This window comes from Electrona antarctica (genome assembly GCF_951216825.1).
Source record: "Electrona antarctica genome assembly, chromosome: 2".
Taxonomy (NCBI): domain Eukaryota; kingdom Metazoa; phylum Chordata; class Actinopteri; order Myctophiformes; family Myctophidae; genus Electrona; species Electrona antarctica.
Genome location: NC_136807.1, coordinates 55247821 through 55270014, shown reverse-complemented (window position 1 = coordinate 55270014; position 22194 = coordinate 55247821). Strand labels below are relative to the sequence as shown.

At 41.6% G+C, this 22194-nt stretch overlaps 2 protein-coding genes across 2 annotated transcripts; both read left to right on the top strand.

Moving 5' to 3' along the window:
* The first annotated feature begins 5212 nt into the window (after positions 1-5212).
* On the top strand, positions 5213-11110 carry LOC306917191 (E3 ubiquitin-protein ligase TRIM35-like). The gene is made up of 2 exons (XM_079495324.1): positions 5213-5330; positions 8308-11110. Exon 2 carries the CDS (start codon positions 8591-8593, stop codon positions 9767-9769), a length of 1179 nt encoding a protein of 392 aa, XP_079351450.1. The 5' UTR covers positions 5213-5330; positions 8308-8590; the 3' UTR covers positions 9770-11110.
* A 2886-nt stretch (positions 11111-13996) lies between these two features.
* Positions 13997-19119, top strand: LOC306917180 (E3 ubiquitin-protein ligase TRIM35-like). The gene is made up of 2 exons (XM_079495313.1): positions 13997-14114; positions 17092-19119. Exon 2 carries the CDS (start codon positions 17375-17377, stop codon positions 18551-18553), a length of 1179 nt encoding a protein of 392 aa, XP_079351439.1. The 5' UTR covers positions 13997-14114; positions 17092-17374; the 3' UTR covers positions 18554-19119.
* The last annotated feature ends 3075 nt before the right edge of the window (positions 19120-22194 follow it).

Below are 22194 nucleotides of genomic sequence, written 5' to 3'. Positions count from 1 at the left end.
ATGTATAAAATAGAACAGACCAGAGCAGTAGATAGCTGCTGTGTGAATGACGATGACATGAACCTTATGCAATGTCACATCTATCTATAAATGCACCGTCTCTGTGTGTACGTGACGTGTGTTCGTCTGTAATCCACGTAACTCCACCAGGAACTGTTCACCCCACGACTTCAAATTTGACACATGCGTTCCACACCAGCACAGGGAGTGCAGTGCCCGGCCTTGAGTCGGTGGGATACACCATTGTCCAGAACCAGCACAAAAGCCTCTGTCCAGGCTCCGGACAGCTAGGGCCCAAATCCAGATCACACCTGAATCTCCATATATGGAGCTGGCCTGACGTTCTGACATCACAATGTTGCGCGACCTTTCCCTGTATTAGCCAAATGATCACAGCTGATCGCCCCCCAACGGGCACTGTTCTAGTTATCAATGATTCTCCAGGGTGTGCAGCCAGCATGGCCCCTGGCAGGCCACATCTGATGGAAATATGAAATCACATTACTCTTGCTCAAACGGTACACGCAAAAGATCCAACCGAAGATAACTGCCAAACACCTGACAATTCCTCCTCACTAAAACACATTTGAGCTCCGAGATAACTTCCACTGGCCTGTCTGTTGTTCAGAAAGTGTGACTGTCACTGGCCTGTCTGTTGTTCAGAATGTGTGACTGTCACTGGCCTGTCTGTTGTTCAGAATGTGTGACTGTCACTGGCCTGACTGATGTTCAGAAAGTGTGACTGTCACTGGCCTGTCTGTTGTTCAGAATGTGTAACTGGTCTCACTGGCCTGTCTGTCTGTTGGTGCAGTGTGACCAGGCTCTGTAGTCACTGCTTAATTTATAGTCCGTGCTATCGAAGGCTATTTTCATCTCACGACACCAGACTGTATCTCATTGCAGGGTCTGAGGGATGGACAGCAGGGCCAGAACCACACATAGAGCTTTGACCCATATATTATTGGCCATTACTCAACTTTCTTTTTGGACGACATTGGTATCTGCAATTATGTATAGGCTACCATAGCCAATTTAATTTTCTTATTTTTTTTAATTGTTTTACCACGTTGAAACTGGCATCCCTATTTTGGGCATGCGTTCATAGAATGGAGTTTTCAAACATTTCATGAATCTTAAAGCTCACAAGTCACACACACAATGCATTATGAGCACAAAGGCATCACATATGGGCTAATCAAAACAAGCTTTATTTACAACCGATTCCGGTCCCGTCGCTGGTCGTGGTAAAAACAAAATAATAATAATAATAATGCCTCGGGTGGTCCACGATGCTCCCGTGATAGCATTGCTTATCCGGCGTGAGCTAAATTCTGGTTAAGGCCTGGGGTCATTGTTGCCCCTTGAATAAGACACCTCACTTTAAAATACCTGTGGCACTAGAATGGACACAGACTGAAACAATCGTGGCAGTCAATGTGTTAACTACAGTGTAATCTCAATAGTCTTTTTATTATTCTATTTATATTTCATGATGTTCTGTACTTCCAGAACGTCCACAACAGAATTATAATTTGAATAATATTATTTTTAGAATTATTTTTCTTGTGTGTGCGTGTTATTATTTCAGGTACTGTTGCTAGTCATGGCTGCCAGTTCCCACCTGATGTTGTGTGGGAGTTCAGACTGCTCCAGACCGTACTGAATAACTGCTAGCTTACATAATGTCTTCAGGCTAGGACTCAAGTCTAAGACATACAGGTCATCATGGGTGTTGATTCCTCCGAAGAGAATGATACGATCTCCCACCATGCAACAGCACGTACTATACGTCTTAAACGGGCCTTTCCGCTTGGGCTCAACCTCCTTCCAGGAGAAGGTATCTGGACTGAATTTCCACAGATCATTGAGGAGTCCTCCCCTCCAACCACCAAATATGTAGAGCTCTCCATTGTAGGTAAAGGCTGAATGAAACAAGCGTCCTTCTGGAAAAGGCTGTGCAGAAGGTCTGCTCTTCCAGTTGTTGTTCTCTGTGTCAAACACTCTGATGGCCATCAGAGTGTTTGACCTCTCACAGCCCCCAAATACAAACATCTGTGTTCCAATGATGGTGGCAGAGTGACCCCATGAAGCAGGAGGTGGAGTTCCTCGAGTGTTAATTTAAAGCCCAGACCATTATGTTGGTGTCCAACTTGTAGATGTCATTAGTGTGTCCAGTCAGCTGGGGGCATCCTCCATAAATATACATGACTTCCCCCAAGACACAGGCTGAGTGGTAGAACCTCCCCTCTGGAACCGTCCCAGAAACCTGTGGTTTGAACCATGCGTGGGTGTCAACATCAAAGGCATGAAGCAGGTTGCAGTACTTGTGTGTGTACTGACACCCTCCCCAGAGGTAGACAGTATCTTCAATCAACACAGCTGTGTGGCTCCTGTGCCTGGAGGGAACCTCAAGGTGAGGTTCTCCTCTTCCTGGGGTTACTGGGGTCAACCTCCTCCAGAGTAAAGTCACTGTGTTGAAGACCTGCACATCAATCTGATCCTTGTAGTTCTCGTCAGTGTTCCTTCCAAAGTAGTACAGCTCGTGTCTCACTGCTACAGCAGCACATCCATCTTCCTTTGGTGACCCTTTCTGATGCAACGTCCAGGAAAACATTTTGAACACAACAGTTAATGGTGAATTGAAATCATCAACCTGTTGGTTTCCTGTTCTGTAGAAGAACGAAGAGCTCAAGCGCAAATGAAAAGGAGAGACAGTTCTAGATTCTAGAGCTCTTTGAATCTTTGTCGAAAGAGTCTTGAAGATATCAGTCTTGAAGAGATCTGTGGTGAAGAGTTGAGTCTTTGAGAAGTTGATTCCATCTGCGCTCTCTCTGAGGCTGCAGTGCTTTATATCATACTGGCTGTGATTGGTCGTGTCATACCGGTGAGGTCACATGTAAGTATGACATCAGGGACTCCATATTTGGGCATGGCAGACCTACTGGGAGGCCATCATATGTTTTTTGTCGCAATAGTAAATGCTGCATCCATGGTTTGGAGAGGGGACTTTTCACCGACGGCCATAAGGGCAGGAGCTGAAGCCCCCTTTCATGTCCAAGTGTGCATGTGCGCGCGCACGCACGCACGCACGCACACACGTCTGGAAGAATTTACACATTATGTTATGGAATAATATCACCTTTAAGCTGCTTATATATTAAATAGAGGAGAGGAGCTCATGGGTCATGGAAGTAACTTCTCTATGGAGAATAACATCGGGTCATCTTAGAATCATCTCAGATAAGAAGTAACTTCTCTATGGAGAATATCATCGGGTCATCTTAGAATCATCTCAGATAAGAAGTAACTTCTCTATGGAGAATAACATCGGGTCATCTTAGAATCGTCTCAGATAAGAAGTCATTTCTCTATGGAGAATAACGTCGGGTCATCTTAGAATCATCTCAGATAAGAAGTAATTTCTCTATGGAGAATAACATCGGGTCATCTTAGAATCGTCTCAGATAAGCGTCGTAGTCCAAATATAAACAAACTGTCTCAGAGATTTGTCAGGGAGGTGGCTCTGTATCATTTACGATAGTCACTCATATTTGACACTCTTTTGTCTGTTTCTATCGAAGAAGTCAATGTACTGAACTGAGGAAGAGGAATTCCACGTCACGACGCCTTCTCCATCAATGTGCTGGACCAATTTGAGCGCTGGCCAACCGCGCCACCGTGGGATATTGGGGACATGAACTATCTATATTGAGCCAATTCACTTTTATCAACAAATGACGTCATATGTAGTATTAAGCTTGGAACAATACTGTGAAGAGGAGTTCAGATCCATCTTGGAACAATTTGAATACTCTAAATTATTGATGTAATTGTACTATCCGAATATGCAAATACATATTTCTTTGTAAATTGACTTTATACCTACTAAAAATGTATGTTAAACCTTAAACATCACTCTCAGAAGTTTCTTCCGTCTTCAAATTACTCTTAAGGTTCATTATATGTTGTATGGTTGCTGTCTGGGTACATTCAGGATTTAAAGGGCAATTCACTCCTTTTTAAGGTAAAGACAGAACTGCATTTGGGTTTTCTGGCTGCTATCAAAGTTTTTATTTTCAGTCCTTTAAAAATATTACAGTATTCATCTAGGTATCAATGTATACCTAACAATTGGTCCTTGGTTCCATTTGTACACTCTCAGAGTTACAGACCCATAAGGGTCCATTTGGTTCCATAACTATCATTTAGCTGGGGACCCCCTGGAACTCCCTCAAGGACCCCTGGGGGTCCTCGGACCCCACTTTGGGAACCACTGGTATAGACAACCAATCATAAACGCATATGTAATAAGGCTGTCCCCGAACATTCGGGGTTCGAACCTTCGCTCGTTAGGGTTGGCACTCGAATCTTAATTAATGGGCTTGAACCATTCGTTTTTTTTTGTTTTTTTTAAATAATTTCCCCCCCCCCTTTTTATAACTCAAATATTTCTCGGCGAGAATGCAATATGCATAATAAGAGTACTATGTTCATGTTACATGTTTAGATGTTATTAATAATCAGGGGGGCACACAACCGATGCGCCAGTGCGCATACGTCGTCAAAATGTTTTCTGCGCGTAGTTCAAAGGCACGCAAGGCGCATTTGCGCACCAACAGAGGAAGTTAGTGTACAGGAAGTCCATTTCAGTTGTAAACAAGTTACTATGACACTTTCCCCCCTGCCAAGGTTCGGAGCTTGAAGGTTATTTTTAAAATTAATTAGAAACGAATGGTTCGAAGGTTCGCTCGAAAATTCCTGCCGAAGTTCGAGTCCTAAAAACAGGGCATGGGTACAGCCTTAATATGTAATCATCAAAACAGATGGCAGCTGCGTTGTCCACAGTCATCATGTGACTCTTAAAGTTACAGTGCCTCTGTGACATTCCTCAAATACTATTGGAAAGAACACATTACAATAATACAGGGAAAAACTATATAAATGTCATGCGCCATACAATCCAAAGAAATCAACATACAATTGAACAATTAATACGCAAATTAATGTCACATATAAGGTCCTACTCCCATGACAGGAGTGGACAGGTAAAAGTAAAAAAAAAAACAGCATAGGTGGTGCTTAATTGCTGCACCCTGCTGGACAAGATCGAAGTTCGATCAATAGTGAAGTGTATTTTGATATGGATAATTATAGCATAGGTTTAAAGGTTTAAAATCCCACCAAATCTTTATTACGTACATTCAGTCAATGTTGTTGCATTCCCAATACCTGTACTGTCACTTTAAGACTTCCCTTGCGGTCGAGTGTTAATGACGTCACACAGCTGCGCCTCCTTCTCACTCATTTCATGCTGGACTCACTGAGAGGAGGTATGTGCTGTTTTTCTCCGTCATAGCTGATGTTTTGTAACAACAGTATGCAACTTTAAATGCTACTATGCAGGGGTGTCTAATGTATGAATAGGGACTCTTAAGTCTGTAAACATACATTTTTGGGACGCTTATAGGAGTCATGTGCTTCCATATATTACAGCAGTGGTTCCCAAACATTTCCATCCAGGACCTGCAAATTTACACTAATTAGCCTGTGGGCCCCCATTTGAAAAGATATCCCAGGGACCCCCATAAGAGAAGATGTTTATGGCTCTATCAGTGATTCTCAACCTGTGTAATTGCAAGGAGCCCCAGATTGACTAGCTGCACTTTGCAACTCTAGATTAATTTTTTGATGAATCTAGAGTTGCAATACCCTCCATTGACTCCCCACTCATCCAAATTGCGTTGTATTAAACAACGTTAAACTCACCAACATTGCAGCTCTAGGCCAAGCTTGAATTATTCTCTTTCAATCTGCCGAGCTATTGTTTCATAAAAATCCACCATAGACATGTTATGAGCTACTTTCTGTGCAGGTGATTCTTTTTCTAAGTGTTGGAGTTTGGAAGCACTCGTCGTAAGTCACTGAACGGCCCTGTGTACCACCTGTTTTGAATTTGCACATAATGCAGAAGGCAGCAGCGCGAACTGTGCTTTCAAACTCCAACATTTAGAAAAAGAAATAGAATTTATTGACAGAGTAGCTCATAACAAGTCTATGGTGGATTTTTATGAAACAAAAGCTCAGCAGATTGAAAGAGGGTAATTCAAGCTTGGCCTAGAGCTGCAATGATGGTGAGGTTAACGTTGTTTAATACAAGCAAATCGCAAACACAATTTGGATGAGTGGGGAGTCAATGGAGGGTATTGCAACTCTAGATTCATCCCATTATAAAAAAATCTAGAGTTGAAAATTGTGGCTACAGTTTGACATGCATATCAGTCTACGGACCCCAATTTAATGGCATTTCAATCTTTGGGACCCCAATTTATATTGTAAAATCAATGTTGATTTAACATTGGACCCATCGGGGTCCATTTTGACCCATTTGAGTTACAGAATCATAAGGGTCCATTCTGTTTCATTTAGCTGGGGACCCCCTGGAACTCCCTCAAGGAGTTCCCTTGGGAACCACTGTATTACATAGCCGCAATTTGCAACTCTAGATTTTTTTATAATGGGCTGAATCTAGAGTTGCAATACCCTCCATTGACTCCCCACTCATCATTTTGCGTTTGCGATCTGCTTGTCTTAAGCGACGTTAAACTCACCAACATTGCAGCTGTAGTCCAAGCTTGAATTATTCTCTTTCAATCTGCAAAGCTTGTTTTTCATAAAAATCCCCCGTAGACATGTTATGAGCTACTTTCTGTCAAGAAGAAGAAATGTTGGAGTTTGGAAGCGCTCGTTTTTATTAAGGGGTCGCGCTGCTGCCTCCTGCATTATGTGCAAATGCGAAACAGATGCATGCAGGGACGTTCAGTGACTTACGACGAGCGCTTCCAAACTCCAGCACTTAGAAAAAGAATCACTTGCACAGAATTGCTTGACAGAAAGTAGCTCATAACATGTCTACGGGGGATTTTTATGAAAAACAAGCTTTGCAGATTGAAAGAGAATAATTCAAGCTTGGACTACAGCTGCAATGTTGGTGAGTTTAACGTCGTTTAAGACAAGCAGATCGCAAACGCAAAATGATGAGTGGGGAGTCAATGGAGGGTATTGCAACTCTAGATTCATCACATTATAAAAAAATCTAGAGTTGCAAATTGCGGCTATGTATTACAGGGTTACAGGGTCTGTTGTAGCTGCAATTAGCAACACTAGATTGTTGTATAATGGGATGAATCTAGAGTTGCAATACCCTCCATTGACATCCCATTGATCCAAATTGCCATTCTGATCTGCTTGCATTAATCAATGTTAAACTCACCAACATTGCAGCTGTACGGAAAGCTTGAATTATCCACTTTTAAGCTGTAAAGTTTTTGTTTAATAAAAATCCACCGTAGACTTGCTATGAGCTATACTTCCTGTAAAGAAATTCCTATTGGAGTTTGGAAGCACTTGTTTTTCGTAAAGCAACATCCTCATGTGCAAGTTCAAAACAGGCTGTTGAGTGATATCCAACGAGCATTTTTTTATGAAACAAAAACTTTACAGATTGAAAGAGGATAATTCAAGATTTGTGTACAGCTCCAATGTTGGTGAGTTTGATGTTGTTTAATACAATTAGATATAACTTTTCTGTTGAAAATGAATGGGTTGTCAATGGGAAGTTGCACCTAGTTAGCACCTTGCTGGCAAGACGGCTGCAGGCTGAATATTGTCAATTGACATCCCACTGATCCAAATTGCCTTTCCGATCTGCTTGCATTAAACGTTAAACTCAGCATCGGTGCAGCTGTAGGGAAAGCTTGAATTATCCTCTTTCAAACTGCAAAGCGTTTGTTTCATGAAAATCCACTGTAAACATGTTATGAGCTACTTTCTGTAAAGAAATTCCGTGCTGTGATATTTTTGAGTGGTGTAAACCACTCCTACAACTGGCTTTGTTAGTTTACGTGTCTGTCCGATTACGTGTCTGTCCGTACCAAAACAAATTAGCATGGTTGCTATGGTCACCCAGTTCACACGGGTGTGATTTCATTACGTCAGACATTACGTCAGACCACAGCTGATCAGTCTATATAAGAACTTACACCACTCAGTGTTGGAGTTGGAGTTTGGAAGCACTCGTTTTTATTAATGGGTCGTGCTGCTGCCTCCTGCATTATGTGTAAATTTGAAACGGGTGGTACGCAGGGCTGTTCATTGACTTCGACGAGCGCTTCCAACACTTAAAATGTAGTTACTAGTTGACTGAATGAACTTTGAACTTTTTACGCGAAGCAGCATTCACAGTGAAAGGAAACTTCAGGGAACATTCTAGAAGACTTGGTGTAATCACAAATCTTGTTCTTCTTTCAGCTAATTCCCATCAGTGGTTTCCATCTCCTTCTGTTCTCTGAGTCTTCCTCAGTCACTCCAAACATCTATGCATGTCCTCTCTCACCGACAGCATCCATAAACCTCCTCAGTCACTCCAAACATCTCTGCATGTCCTCTCTCACCGACGGCATCCATAAACCTCCCGTCTGGCCTTCCTGATCTCCTCTTCCTTGGCAGCTTCGTCTTCAGCATCCGTCTCCCAGTGTTACCTAGACTGACTGGCTGATCAAAGAGTCTGTAGCTTAATTCGCTCAGAGACAAAATGGCTTCTAAATTGTCTTTCACAGAAGAGGATTTGCCCTGCCTTGTGTGTCATGGATCTGTTCCTGTTCTCCTGCCGTGTATCCTTAGCGTCTGCAACGCCTGTCTGCAGGAGTTGCGGAGAAACACACAAAAGAAGGAATGTCCTGTTTTTAAGGAGATGCATGCAACCCTTAACCTGGCTCTGAATAACCTGTGTGAGAAACTGAATACCTTTAAAACAGTTAAAACAAAGTGTGACCAAGCAGCAGAACACATTAAGGTCCAGGCCCAGAACACAGAGACGCAGATGAAGGAAGAGTTCAAGATGCTTCATAAGTATCTTCATGATAAAGAGGAGGCCTTGATCACTGCACTGAGGGAGGAAGAGCAGCAGAAGAGTCAGATGGTGAAGGAGAGGATCGAGGTTCTGAACAGAGACATATCAACCATTTCAAACACAATCAGAGACATAGAGGAGGAGCTGAAAGCTGAACATGTCTCATTCCTACAGAACTACAAAACCACAGTGGAGAAAGTACAGCTCACACCACCGGACCCACAGCCGGTCTCAGGTGCGCTTATAGACGTGGCCGGACACCTGCGACACCTGGCCTTCGGTGTCTGGGTAGGGATGGGGAGAATTCTACCATCCGTCTCCTACCATCCTGTCATCCTGGACCCCAACACTGCCCATCGAGGACTCGTCCTGTCTGATGATCTGACCAGCGTGAGTTGTGGAGGAGGGGGACAAAAGCTTCCTGAAAACCCAGAGAGGTTTGGCTGGTGGGACGGCGTCCTGGGCTCTGAGGGCTTCGACTCAGGGACTCACAGCTGGGGTGTTGAGGTTGGAGACGATGCAATATGTGAGCTAGGTGTGGTAGTAGAGTCTAACCAAAGGCAGAGCAGAGGCATAGGAGGCCAATACTGGGGAATATACGTACATAGAAGTGGTGGTTATGCAAGCTCCTCATCAGAGTCATGCACTTTTCTCTCAGTGAATCGGACACCCCAGAGGATCAGAGTCCAGCTGGACTGGGAACAAGGAAAGCTGTCCTTCTTTGACGCCGATACCAACAGACACCTGCACACCTTCACTGCCACTTTCACTGAAAAACTCATTCCGTACTTTTGCACTAGGGATAATTCTCACCCTGTGAAGATCTTAAAAATGAAGATCCGGATACTTCTTGACGTCTGACTAGTGGCTCTTTTCGACTACAAGAACTATACAGTGAACCATTATTTCAGGTTCTGGGTTTGTTTCGCTACGGCTCTGTTTCACACTGGGTTCTCAGGACCAAATGTGAGACCTGATCAGGGTGTGAATTCTGGGACCCTACATTCTGTACTTAATATGTATGTGTGTGTGTGTTATCATGCTCCTGACTTGTAACAGGACATGCATGATATTTAGATTCTCAGACTCGGGACAAAGTGTAGTGTGGGCATGGGGAAACCATGGACTGGTTTTAACTAAGATAATGTCAAAATAAGGCTTTTTCCCTAATTCCAGTCTTAGAATCTGACTTTTTATTTCACAACATTTCCACTGGGCTTTATGGGGTGAATGAACGAGTGTGGCAACAGAGTATTTGGTTTGGAACAGACTCATCTTGTCTCTTTCTGTCATAGGCCTAGTGACAGTTGTCCTGCATCAGATCATGTGTCTCTATCCAAATCAGGTTCTCCAATAGCCTCTTTTATTGTTTTGTTTGTTTTTGTTTTGATAAACTGATAATTATAATAAAATATGAAAACGCCTTATACTTGGTAAAGCTCAAAGTGTGTTTCTAGGATGTAGATTTATGGAGGTTATATCATTCTGACATTGATAATGGAACGCATATATGGACTCTAATTGTAAATATTGATAACCAATGACTTGTCATTTATAGATTTGTTTGGGGAGGGATTCGTTCTGTTTTTCTTTGAGGAAGTCATGGGCCTCATGTGTACAACGTGGATCACAACCAGTCACAACCTTTCTGTAGTGTGAGGCAGCTTGATGTACAGTACAAGTACACCTCCTGGACACTAGTATGACACGGGGACTTAATCCCTCAATCCATACCCTTGATGCTGAGTGGCAAGCAGCAGGGAGACATCGGGTCCCATTTATAAAGTATTTTGTATGACCCGGGGGGACTCTATGCGAGCTTTGTAGATTGGGTATTGTCCCTGTATGAATACAGGTCCAAGGTCCTTGAGATGTTTGATTTGCCTTCCTAAAGGTTGACAACAAAGTATGAGTGAACAATCAGTGACCAAACAGCTCATCATCTCTGGGATGATCAGTGCAGACCAACAGGTCAAAGGTTACTCCACTATGTGACCTCATCGCATCAAAAGCAGAGATACCTTTCTGATCAGTGGTGGAAACACTCCATGTTTTAAATTGTCAAATACGGCAATGTAGAAATTCTCTGTTATTACAAGTATAATGTCCGGAATTCAAAATGTACTTGGCGCACAACTATTGGCATTAAAATGTACAGAAAACAATAAAAGTCAAAGTATTCATTGTGCAGAATGTCCCATTTCATTTTTTTTTATGTATAAAAAGTCTTGAAAATGGCAGATCTACAAACTCACAATGCTTATTGTGATGTAGTGAAATCAACGCTCACCAAAATACATTTTAGTCGACTAAATCAACTGTAGATTTAGTTGACTAAAACTAGACTAACTAAAACATTCCAGGTGACTAAAATGTGACTGAAACTAAATTAAACCTATTCAAGAGACTAATGACAAACTAAAATCAAATGTGCTGCCAAAAACAACACTGATCCCTATAGAGCGTCGCAGTCCCGCCCCCTACCAGGGACCAGGAAATGATTCCCTGTTAATTTTCCTCAGACATTTCAAAAAAGTATTTAAAGACCTTTTAAGCCTCGTACAAAACCAACTCTAGTTGTGACAAATGACGACTAACACAATTTTTCGGGCCGAACAAATAATTAGGAAGAAGAAGAAAACTGCAGGTTACAACACTTTTTTTTTTTTTGGTTCTTTGTAATTATTTGTTCTCATGATTTGTCACAACTCGTTTTGGCTTTTGCTCTATTGTGGCCTCATCACAAGATAAATGGTTGCTTTACGGTAGGGGTGTTCCCATACACTTTTTTACACATATTACGCACATGTCCAATTGTGCATGTGCGTATACAGAGAAGCACACACGCACGCACACACACACACACACACAAAGTAGTGTTTTTCCGTGAATCATAATGGGCTGAAGGAATGTTTCGTTCTTGACAGAATAGCCTCTGGTGATTCAACCATATTTTCGCCATGGCTGCTGATTATAATACAGTATACTGTAGGTACACTTCATACTGTCTGTCTAGAGTCTGGAAGAAATTACACATGTTATGGAATAATATCACCTTTAAGCTGCTTATATATTAAATAGAGGAGAGGAGCTCATCACCTGGGTCATGGAAGTAACTTCTCTATGGAGAATAACATCGGGTCATCTTAGAATCGTCTCAGATAAGAAGTCATTTCTCTATGGAGAATAACATCCGGTCATCTTAGAATCGTCTCAGATAAGAAGTCATTTCTTTATGGAGAATAACATCGGGTCACCGGCTTAGAGGCTTAGAATCATCTCAGATAAGAAGTAACTTCTCTATGGAGAATAACATCGGGTCATCTTAGAATCGTCTCAGATAAGCGTCGTAGTCCAAATATAAACAAACTGTCTCAGAGATTTGTCAGGGAGGTGGCTCTGTATCATTTACGATAGTCACTCATATTTGACACTCTTTTGTCTGTTTCTATCGAAGAAGTCAATGTACTGAACTGAGGAAGAGGAATTCCACGTCACGACGCCTTCTCCATCAATGTGCTGGACCAATTTGAGCGCTGGCCAACCGCGCCACCGTGGGATATTGGGGACATGAACTATCTATATTGAGCCAATTCACTTTTATCAACAAATGACGTCATATGTAGTATTAAGCTTGGAACAATACTGTGAAGAGGAGTTCAGATCCATCTTGGAACAATTTGAATACTCTAAATTATTGATGTAATTGTACTATCCGAATATGCAAATACATATTTCTTTGTAAATTGACTTTATACCTACTAAAAATGTATGTTAAACCTTAAACATCACTCTCAGAAGTTTCTTCCGTCTTCAAATTACTCTTAAGGTTCATTATATGTTGTATGGTTGCTGTCTGGGTACATTCAGGATTTAAAGGGCAATTCACTCCTTTTTAAGGTAAAGACAGAACTGCATTTGGGTTTTCTGGCTGCTATCAAAGTTTTTATTTTCAGTCCTTTAAAAATATTACAGTATTCATCTAGGTATCAATGTATACCTAACAATTGGTCCTTGGTTCCATTTGTACACTCTCAGAGTTACAGACCCATAAGGGTCCATTTGGTTCCATAACTATCATTTAGCTGGGGACCCCCTGGAACTCCCTCAAGGACCCCTGGGGGTCCTCGGACCCCACTTTGGGAACCACTGGTATAGACAACCAATCATAAACGCATATGTAATAAGGCTGTCCCCGAACATTCGGGGTTCGAACCTTCGCTCGTTAGGGTTGGCACTCGAATCTTAATTAATGGGCTTGAACCATTCGTTTTTTTTTGTTTTTTTTAAATAATTTCCCCCCCCCCTTTTTATAACTCAAATATTTCTCGGCGAGAATGCAATATGCATAATAAGAGTACTATGTTCATGTTACATGTTTAGATGTTATTAATAATCAGGGGGGCACACAACCGATGCGCCAGTGCGCATACGTCGTCAAAATGTTTTCTGCGCGTAGTTCAAAGGCACGCAAGGCGCATTTGCGCACCAACAGAGGAAGTTAGTGTACAGGAAGTCCATTTCAGTTGTAAACAAGTTACTATGACACTTTCCCCCCTGCCAAGGTTCGGAGCTTGAAGGTTATTTTTAAAATTAATTAGAAACGAATGGTTCGAAGGTTCGCTCGAAAATTCCTGCCGAAGTTCGAGTCCTAAAAACAGGGCATGGGTACAGCCTTAATATGTAATCATCAAAACAGATGGCAGCTGCGTTGTCCACAGTCATCATGTGACTCTTAAAGTTACAGTGCCTCTGTGACATTCCTCAAATACTATTGGAAAGAACACATTACAATAATACAGGGAAAAACTATATAAATGTCATGCGCCATACAATCCAAAGAAATCAACATACAATTGAACAATTAATACGCAAATTAATGTCACATATAAGGTCCTACTCCCATGACAGGAGTGGACAGGTAAAAGTAAAAAAAAAAACAGCATAGGTGGTGCTTAATTGCTGCACCCTGCTGGACAAGATCGAAGTTCGATCAATAGTGAAGTGTATTTTGATATGGATAATTATAGCATAGGTTTAAAGGTTTAAAATCCCACCAAATCTTTATTACGTACATTCAGTCAATGTTGTTGCATTCCCAATACCTGTACTGTCACTTTAAGACTTCCCTTGCGGTCGAGTGTTAATGACGTCACACAGCTGCGCCTCCTTCTCACTCATTTCATGCTGGACTCACTGAGAGGAGGTATGTGCTGTTTTTCTCCGTCATAGCTGATGTTTTGTAACAACAGTATGCAACTTTAAATGCTACTATGCAGGGGTGTCTAATGTATGAATAGGGACTCTTAAGTCTGTAAACATACATTTTTGGGACGCTTATAGGAGTCATGTGCTTCCATATATTACAGCAGTGGTTCCCAAACATTTCCATCCAGGACCTGCAAATTTACACTAATTAGCCTGTGGGCCCCCATTTGAAAAGATATCCCAGGGACCCCCATAAGAGAAGATGTTTATGGCTCTATCAGTGATTCTCAACCTGTGTAATTGCAAGGAGCCCCAGATTGACTAGCTGCACTTTGCAACTCTAGATTAATTTTTTGATGAATCTAGAGTTGCAATACCCTCCATTGACTCCCCACTCATCCAAATTGCGTTGTATTAAACAACGTTAAACTCACCAACATTGCAGCTCTAGGCCAAGCTTGAATTATTCTCTTTCAATCTGCCGAGCTATTGTTTCATAAAAATCCACCATAGACATGTTATGAGCTACTTTCTGTGCAGGTGATTCTTTTTCTAAGTGTTGGAGTTTGGAAGCACTCGTCGTAAGTCACTGAACGGCCCTGTGTACCACCTGTTTTGAATTTGCACATAATGCAGAAGGCAGCAGCGCGAACTGTGCTTTCAAACTCCAACATTTAGAAAAAGAAATAGAATTTATTGACAGAGTAGCTCATAACAAGTCTATGGTGGATTTTTATGAAACAAAAGCTCAGCAGATTGAAAGAGGGTAATTCAAGCTTGGCCTAGAGCTGCAATGATGGTGAGGTTAACGTTGTTTAATACAAGCAAATCGCAAACACAATTTGGATGAGTGGGGAGTCAATGGAGGGTATTGCAACTCTAGATTCATCCCATTATAAAAAAATCTAGAGTTGAAAATTGTGGCTACAGTTTGACATGCATATCAGTCTACGGACCCCAATTTAATGGCATTTCAATCTTTGGGACCCCAATTTATATTGTAAAATCAATGTTGATTTAACATTGGACCCATCGGGGTCCATTTTGACCCATTTGAGTTACAGAATCATAAGGGTCCATTCTGTTTCATTTAGCTGGGGACCCCCTGGAACTCCCTCAAGGAGTTCCCTTGGGAACCACTGTATTACATAGCCGCAATTTGCAACTCTAGATTTTTTTATAATGGGCTGAATCTAGAGTTGCAATACCCTCCATTGACTCCCCACTCATCATTTTGCGTTTGCGATCTGCTTGTCTTAAGCGACGTTAAACTCACCAACATTGCAGCTGTAGTCCAAGCTTGAATTATTCTCTTTCAATCTGCAAAGCTTGTTTTTCATAAAAATCCCCCGTAGACATGTTATGAGCTACTTTCTGTCAAGAAGAAGAAATGTTGGAGTTTGGAAGCGCTCGTTTTTATTAAGGGGTCGCGCTGCTGCCTCCTGCATTATGTGCAAATGCGAAACAGATGCATGCAGGGACGTTCAGTGACTTACGACGAGCGCTTCCAAACTCCAGCACTTAGAAAAAGAATCACTTGCACAGAATTGCTTGACAGAAAGTAGCTCATAACATGTCTACGGGGGATTTTTATGAAAAACAAGCTTTGCAGATTGAAAGAGAATAATTCAAGCTTGGACTACAGCTGCAATGTTGGTGAGTTTAACGTCGTTTAAGACAAGCAGATCGCAAACGCAAAATGATGAGTGGGGAGTCAATGGAGGGTATTGCAACTCTAGATTCATCACATTATAAAAAAATCTAGAGTTGCAAATTGCGGCTATGTATTACAGGGTTACAGGGTCTGTTGTAGCTGCAATTAGCAACACTAGATTGTTGTATAATGGGATGAATCTAGAGTTGCAATACCCTCCATTGACATCCCATTGATCCAAATTGCCATTCTGATCTGCTTGCATTAATCAATGTTAAACTCACCAACATTGCAGCTGTACGGAAAGCTTGAATTATCCACTTTTAAGCTGTAAAGTTTTTGTTTAATAAAAATCCACCGTAGACTTGCTATGAGCTATACTTCCTGTAAAGAAATTCCTATTGGAGTTTGGAAGCACTTGTTTTTCGTAAAGCAACATCCTCATGTGCAAGTTCAAAACAGGCTGTTGAGTGATATCCAACGAGCATTTTTTTATGAAACAAAAACTTTACAGATTGAAAGAGGATAATTCAAGATTTGTGTACAGCTCCAATGTTGGTGAGTTTGATGTTGTTTAATACAATTAGATATAACTTTTCTGTTGAAAATGAATGGGTTGTCAATGGGAAGTTGCACCTAGTTAGCACCTTGCTGGCAAGACGGCTGCAGGCTGAATATTGTCAATTGACATCCCACTGATCCAAATTGCCTTTCCGATCTGCTTGCATTAAACGTTAAACTCAGCATCGGTGCAGCTGTAGGGAAAGCTTGAATTATCCTCTTTCAAACTGCAAAGCGTTTGTTTCATGAAAATCCACTGTAAACATGTTATGAGCTACTTTCTGTAAAGAAATTCCGTGCTGTGATATTTTTGAGTGGTGTAAACCACTCCTACAACTGGCTTTGTTAGTTTACGTGTCTGTCCGATTACGTGTCTGTCCGTACCAAAACAAATTAGCATGGTTGCTATGGTCACCCAGTTCACACGGGTGTGATTTCATTACGTCAGACATTACGTCAGACCACAGCTGATCAGTCTATATAAGAACTTACACCACTCAGTGTTGGAGTTGGAGTTTGGAAGCACTCGTTTTTATTAATGGGTCGTGCTGCTGCCTCCTGCATTATGTGTAAATTTGAAACGGGTGGTACGCAGGGCTGTTCATTGACTTCGACGAGCGCTTCCAACACTTAAAATGTAGTTACTAGTTGACTGAATGAACTTTGAACTTTTTACGCGAAGCAGCATTCACAGTGAAAGGAAACTTCAGGGAACATTCTAGAAGACTTGGTGTAATCACAAATCTTGTTCTTCTTTCAGCTAATTCCCATCAGTGGTTTCCATCTCCTTCTGTTCTCTGAGTCTTCCTCAGTCACTCCAAACATCTATGCATGTCCTCTCTCACCGACAGCATCCATAAACCTCCTCAGTCACTCCAAACATCTCTGCATGTCCTCTCTCACCGACGGCATCCATAAACCTCCCGTCTGGCCTTCCTGATCTCCTCTTCCTTGGCAGCTTCGTCTTCAGCATCCGTCTCCCAGTGTTACCTAGACTGACTGGCTGATCAAAGAGTCTGTAGCTTAATTCGCTCAGAGACAAAATGGCTTCTAAATTGTCTTTCACAGAAGAGGATTTGCCCTGCCTTGTGTGTCATGGATCTGTTCCTGTTCTCCTGCCGTGTATCCTTAGCGTCTGCAACGCCTGTCTGCAGGAGTTGCGGAGAAACACACAAAAGAAGGAATGTCCTGTTTTTAAGGAGATGCATGCAACCCTTAACCTGGCTCTGAATAACCTGTGTGAGAAACTGAATACCTTTAAAACAGTTAAAACAAAGTGTGACCAAGCAGCAGAACACATTAAGGTCCAGGCCCAGAACACAGAGACGCAGATGAAGGAAGAGTTCAAGATGCTTCATAAGTATCTTCATGATAAAGAGGAGGCCTTGATCACTGCACTGAGGGAGGAAGAGCAGCAGAAGAGTCAGATGGTGAAGGAGAGGATCGAGGTTCTGAACAGAGACATATCAACCATTTCAAACACAATCAGAGACATAGAGGAGGAGCTGAAAGCTGAACATGTCTCATTCCTACAGAACTACAAAACCACAGTGGAGAAAGTACAGCTCACACCACCGGACCCACAGCCGGTCTCAGGTGCGCTTATAGACGTGGCCGGACACCTGCGACACCTGGCCTTCGGTGTCTGGGTAGGGATGGGGAGAATTCTACCATCCGTCTCCTACCATCCTGTCATCCTGGACCCCAACACTGCCCATCGAGGACTCGTCCTGTCTGATGATCTGACCAGCGTGAGTTGTGGAGGAGGGGGACAAAAGCTTCCTGAAAACCCAGAGAGGTTTGGCTGGTGGGACGGCGTCCTGGGCTCTGAGGGCTTCGACTCAGGGACTCACAGCTGGGGTGTTGAGGTTGGAGACGATGCAATATGTGAGCTAGGTGTGGTAGTAGAGTCTAACCAAAGGCAGAGCAGAGGCATAGGAGGCCAATACTGGGGAATATACGTACATAGAAGTGGTGGTTATGCAAGCTCCTCATCAGAGTCATGCACTTTTCTCTCAGTGAATCGGACACCCCAGAGGATCAGAGTCCAGCTGGACTGGGAACAAGGAAAGCTGTCCTTCTTTGACGCCGATACCAACAGACACCTGCACACCTTCACTGCCACTTTCACTGAAAAACTCATTCCGTACTTTTGCACTAGGGATAATTCTCACCCTGTGAAGATCTTAAAAATGAAGATCCGGATACTTCTTGACGTCTGACTAGTGGCTCTTTTCGACTACAAGAACTATACAGTGAACCATTATTTCAGGTTCTGGGTTTGTTTCGCTACGGCTCTGTTTCACACTGGGTTCTCAGGACCAAATGTGAGACCTGATCAGGGTGTGAATTCTGGGACCCTACATTCTGTACTTAATATGTATGTGTGTGTGTGTTATCATGCTCCTGACTTGTAACAGGACATGCATGATATTTAGATTCTCAGACTCGGGACAAAGTGTAGTGTGGGCATGGGGAAACCATGGACTGGTTTTAACTAAGATAATGTCAAAATAAGGCTTTTTCCCTAATTCCAGTCTTAGAATCTGACTTTTTATTTCACAACATTTCCACTGGGCTTTATGGGGTGAATGAACGAGTGTGGCAACAGAGTATTTGGTTTGGAACAGACTCATCTTGTCTCTTTCTGTCATAGGCCTAGTGACAGTTGTCCTGCATCAGATCATGTGTCTCTATCCAAATCAGGTTCTCCAATAGCCTCTTTTATTGTTTTGTTTGTTTTTGTTTTGATAAACTGATAATTATAATAAAATATGAAAACGCCTTATACTTGGTAAAGCTCAAAGTGTGTTTCTAGGATGTAGATTTATGGAGGTTATATCATTCTGACATTGATAATGGAACGCATATATGGACTCTAATTGTAAATATTGATAACCAATGACTTGTCATTTATAGATTTGTTTGGGGAGGGATTCGTTCTGTTTTTCTTTGAGGAAGTCATGGGCCTCATGTGTACAACGTGGATCACAACCAGTCACAACCTTTCTGTAGTGTGAGGCAGCTTGATGTACAGTACAAGTACACCTCCTGGACACTAGTATGACACGGGGACTTAATCCCTCAATCCATACCCTTGATGCTGAGTGGCAAGCAGCAGGGAGACATCGGGTCCCATTTATAAAGTATTTTGTATGACCCGGGGGGACTCTATGCGAGCTTTGTAGATTGGGTATTGTCCCTGTATGAATACAGGTCCAAGGTCCTTGAGATGTTTGATTTGCCTTCCTAAAGGTTGACAACAAAGTATGAGTGAACAATCAGTGACCAAACAGCTCATCATCTCTGGGATGATCAGTGCAGACCAACAGGTCAAAGGTTACTCCACTATGTGACCTCATCGCATCAAAAGCAGAGATACCTTTCTGATCAGTGGTGGAAACACTCCATGTTTTAAATTGTCAAATACGGCAATGTAGAAATTCTCTGTTATTACAAGTATAATGTCCGGAATTCAAAATGTACTTTGCGCACAACTATTGGCATTAAAATGTACAGAAAACAATAAAAGTCAAAGTATTCATTGTGCAGAATGTCCCATTTCATTTTTTTTTATGTATAAAAAGTCTTGAAAATGGCAGATCTACAAACTCACAATGCTTATTGTGATGTAGTGAAATCAACGCTCACCAAAATACATTTTAGTCGACTAAATCAACTGTAGATTTAGTTGACTAAAACTAGACTAACTAAAACATTCCAGGTGACTAAAATGTGACTGAAACTAAATTAAACCTATTCAAGAGACTAATGACAAACTAAAATCAAATGTGCTGCCAAAAACAACACTGATCCCTATAGAGCGTCGCAGTCCCGCCCCCTACCAGGGACCAGGAAATGATTCCCTGTTAATTTTCCTCAGACATTTCAAAAAAGTATTTAAAGACCTTTTAAGCCTCGTACAAAACCAACTCTAGTTGTGACAAATGACGACTAACACAATTTTTCGGGCCGAACAAATAATTAGGAAGAAGAAGAAAACTGCAGGTTACAACACTTTTTTTTTTTTTGGTTCTTTGTAATTATTTGTTCTCATGATTTGTCACAACTCGTTTTGGCTTTTGCTCTATTGTGGCCTCATCACAAGATAAATGGTTGCTTTACGGTAGGGGTGTTCCCATACACTTTTTTACACATATTACGCACATGTCCAATTGTGCATGTGCGTATACAGAGAAGCACACACGCACGCACACACACACACACACACAAAGTAGTGTTTTTCCGTGAATCATAATGGGCTGAAGGAATGTTTCGTTCTTGACAGAATAGCCTCTGGTGATTCAACCATATTTTCGCCATGGCTGCTGATTATAATACAGTATACTGTAGGTACACTTCATACTGTCTGTCTAGAGTCTGGAAGAAATTACACATGTTATGGAATAATATCACCTTTAAGCTGCTTATATATTAAATAGAGGAGAGGAGCTCATCACCTGGGTCATGGAAGTAACTTCTCTATGGAGAATAACATCGGGTCATCTTAGAATCGTCTCAGATAAGAAGTCATTTCTCTATGGAGAATAACATCCGGTCATCTTAGAATCGTCTCAGATAAGAAGTCATTTCTTTATGGAGAATAACATCGGGTCACCGGCTTAGAGGCTTAGAATCATCTCAGATAAGAAGTAACTTCTCTATGGAGAATAACATCGGGTCATCTTAGAATCGTCTCAGATAAGCGTCGTAGTCCAAATATAAACAAACTGTCTCAGAGATTTGTCAGGGAGGTGGCTCTGTATCATTTACGATAGTCACTCATATTTGACACTCTTTTGTCTGTTTCTATCGAAGAAGTCAATGTACTGAACTGAGGAAGAGGAATTCCACGTCACGACGCCTTCTCCATCAATGTGCTGGACCAATTTGAGCGCTGGCCAACCGCGCCACCGTGGGATATTGGGGACATGAACTATCTATATTGAGCCAATTAACTTTTATCAACAAATGACGTCATATGTAGTATTAAGCTTGGAACAATACTGTGAAGAGGAGTTCAGATCCATCTTGGAACAATTTGAATACTCTAAATTATTGATGTAATTGTACTATCCGAATATGCAAATACATATTTCTTTGTGAATTGACTTTATACCTACTAAAAATGTATGTTAAACCTTAAACATCACTCTCAGAAGTTTCTTCCGTCTTCAAATTACTCTTAAGGTTCATTATATTTTGTATGGTTGCTGTCTGGGTACATTCAGGATTTAAAGGGCAATTCACTCCTTTTTAAGGTAAAGACAGAACTGCATTTGGGTTTTCTGGCTGCTATCAAAGTTTTTATTTTCAGTCCTTTAAAAATATTACAGTATTCATCTAGGTATCAATGTATACCTAACAATTGGTCCTTGGTTCCATTTGTACACTCTCAGAGTTACAGACCCATAAGGGTCCATTTGGTCCCATAACTATCATTTAGCTGGGGACCCCCTGGAACTCCCTCAAGGACCCCTGGGGGTCCTCGGACCCCACTTTGGGAACCACTGGTATAGACAACCAATCATAAACGCATATGTAATCATCAAAACAGATGGCAGCTGCGTTGTCCAGTCATCATGTGACTCTTAAAGTTACAGTGCCTCTGTGACATTCCTCAAATACTATTGGAAATAACAACAATAATACAGGAAAAACTATATAAATGTAATGCGCCATACAATCCAAATAAATCAACATACAATTGAACAATTAATACGCAAATTAATGTCACATATAAGGTCCTACTCCCATGACAGGAGTGGACAGGTAAAAGTAAAAAAGAAAAACAGCACAGGTGGTGCTTAATCAATAGTGAAGTATATTTTGATATAGATAATTATAGCATAGGTTTAAAGGT

Excerpts from the sequence above, each read along its gene's own strand:
- LOC306917191 (XM_079495324.1), top strand. The coding sequence starts at position 8,591 with ATGGCTTCTAAATTGTCTTTCACAGAAGAGGATTTGCCCTGCCTTGTG.
- LOC306917180 (XM_079495313.1), top strand. The coding sequence starts at position 17,375 with ATGGCTTCTAAATTGTCTTTCACAGAAGAGGATTTGCCCTGCCTTGTG.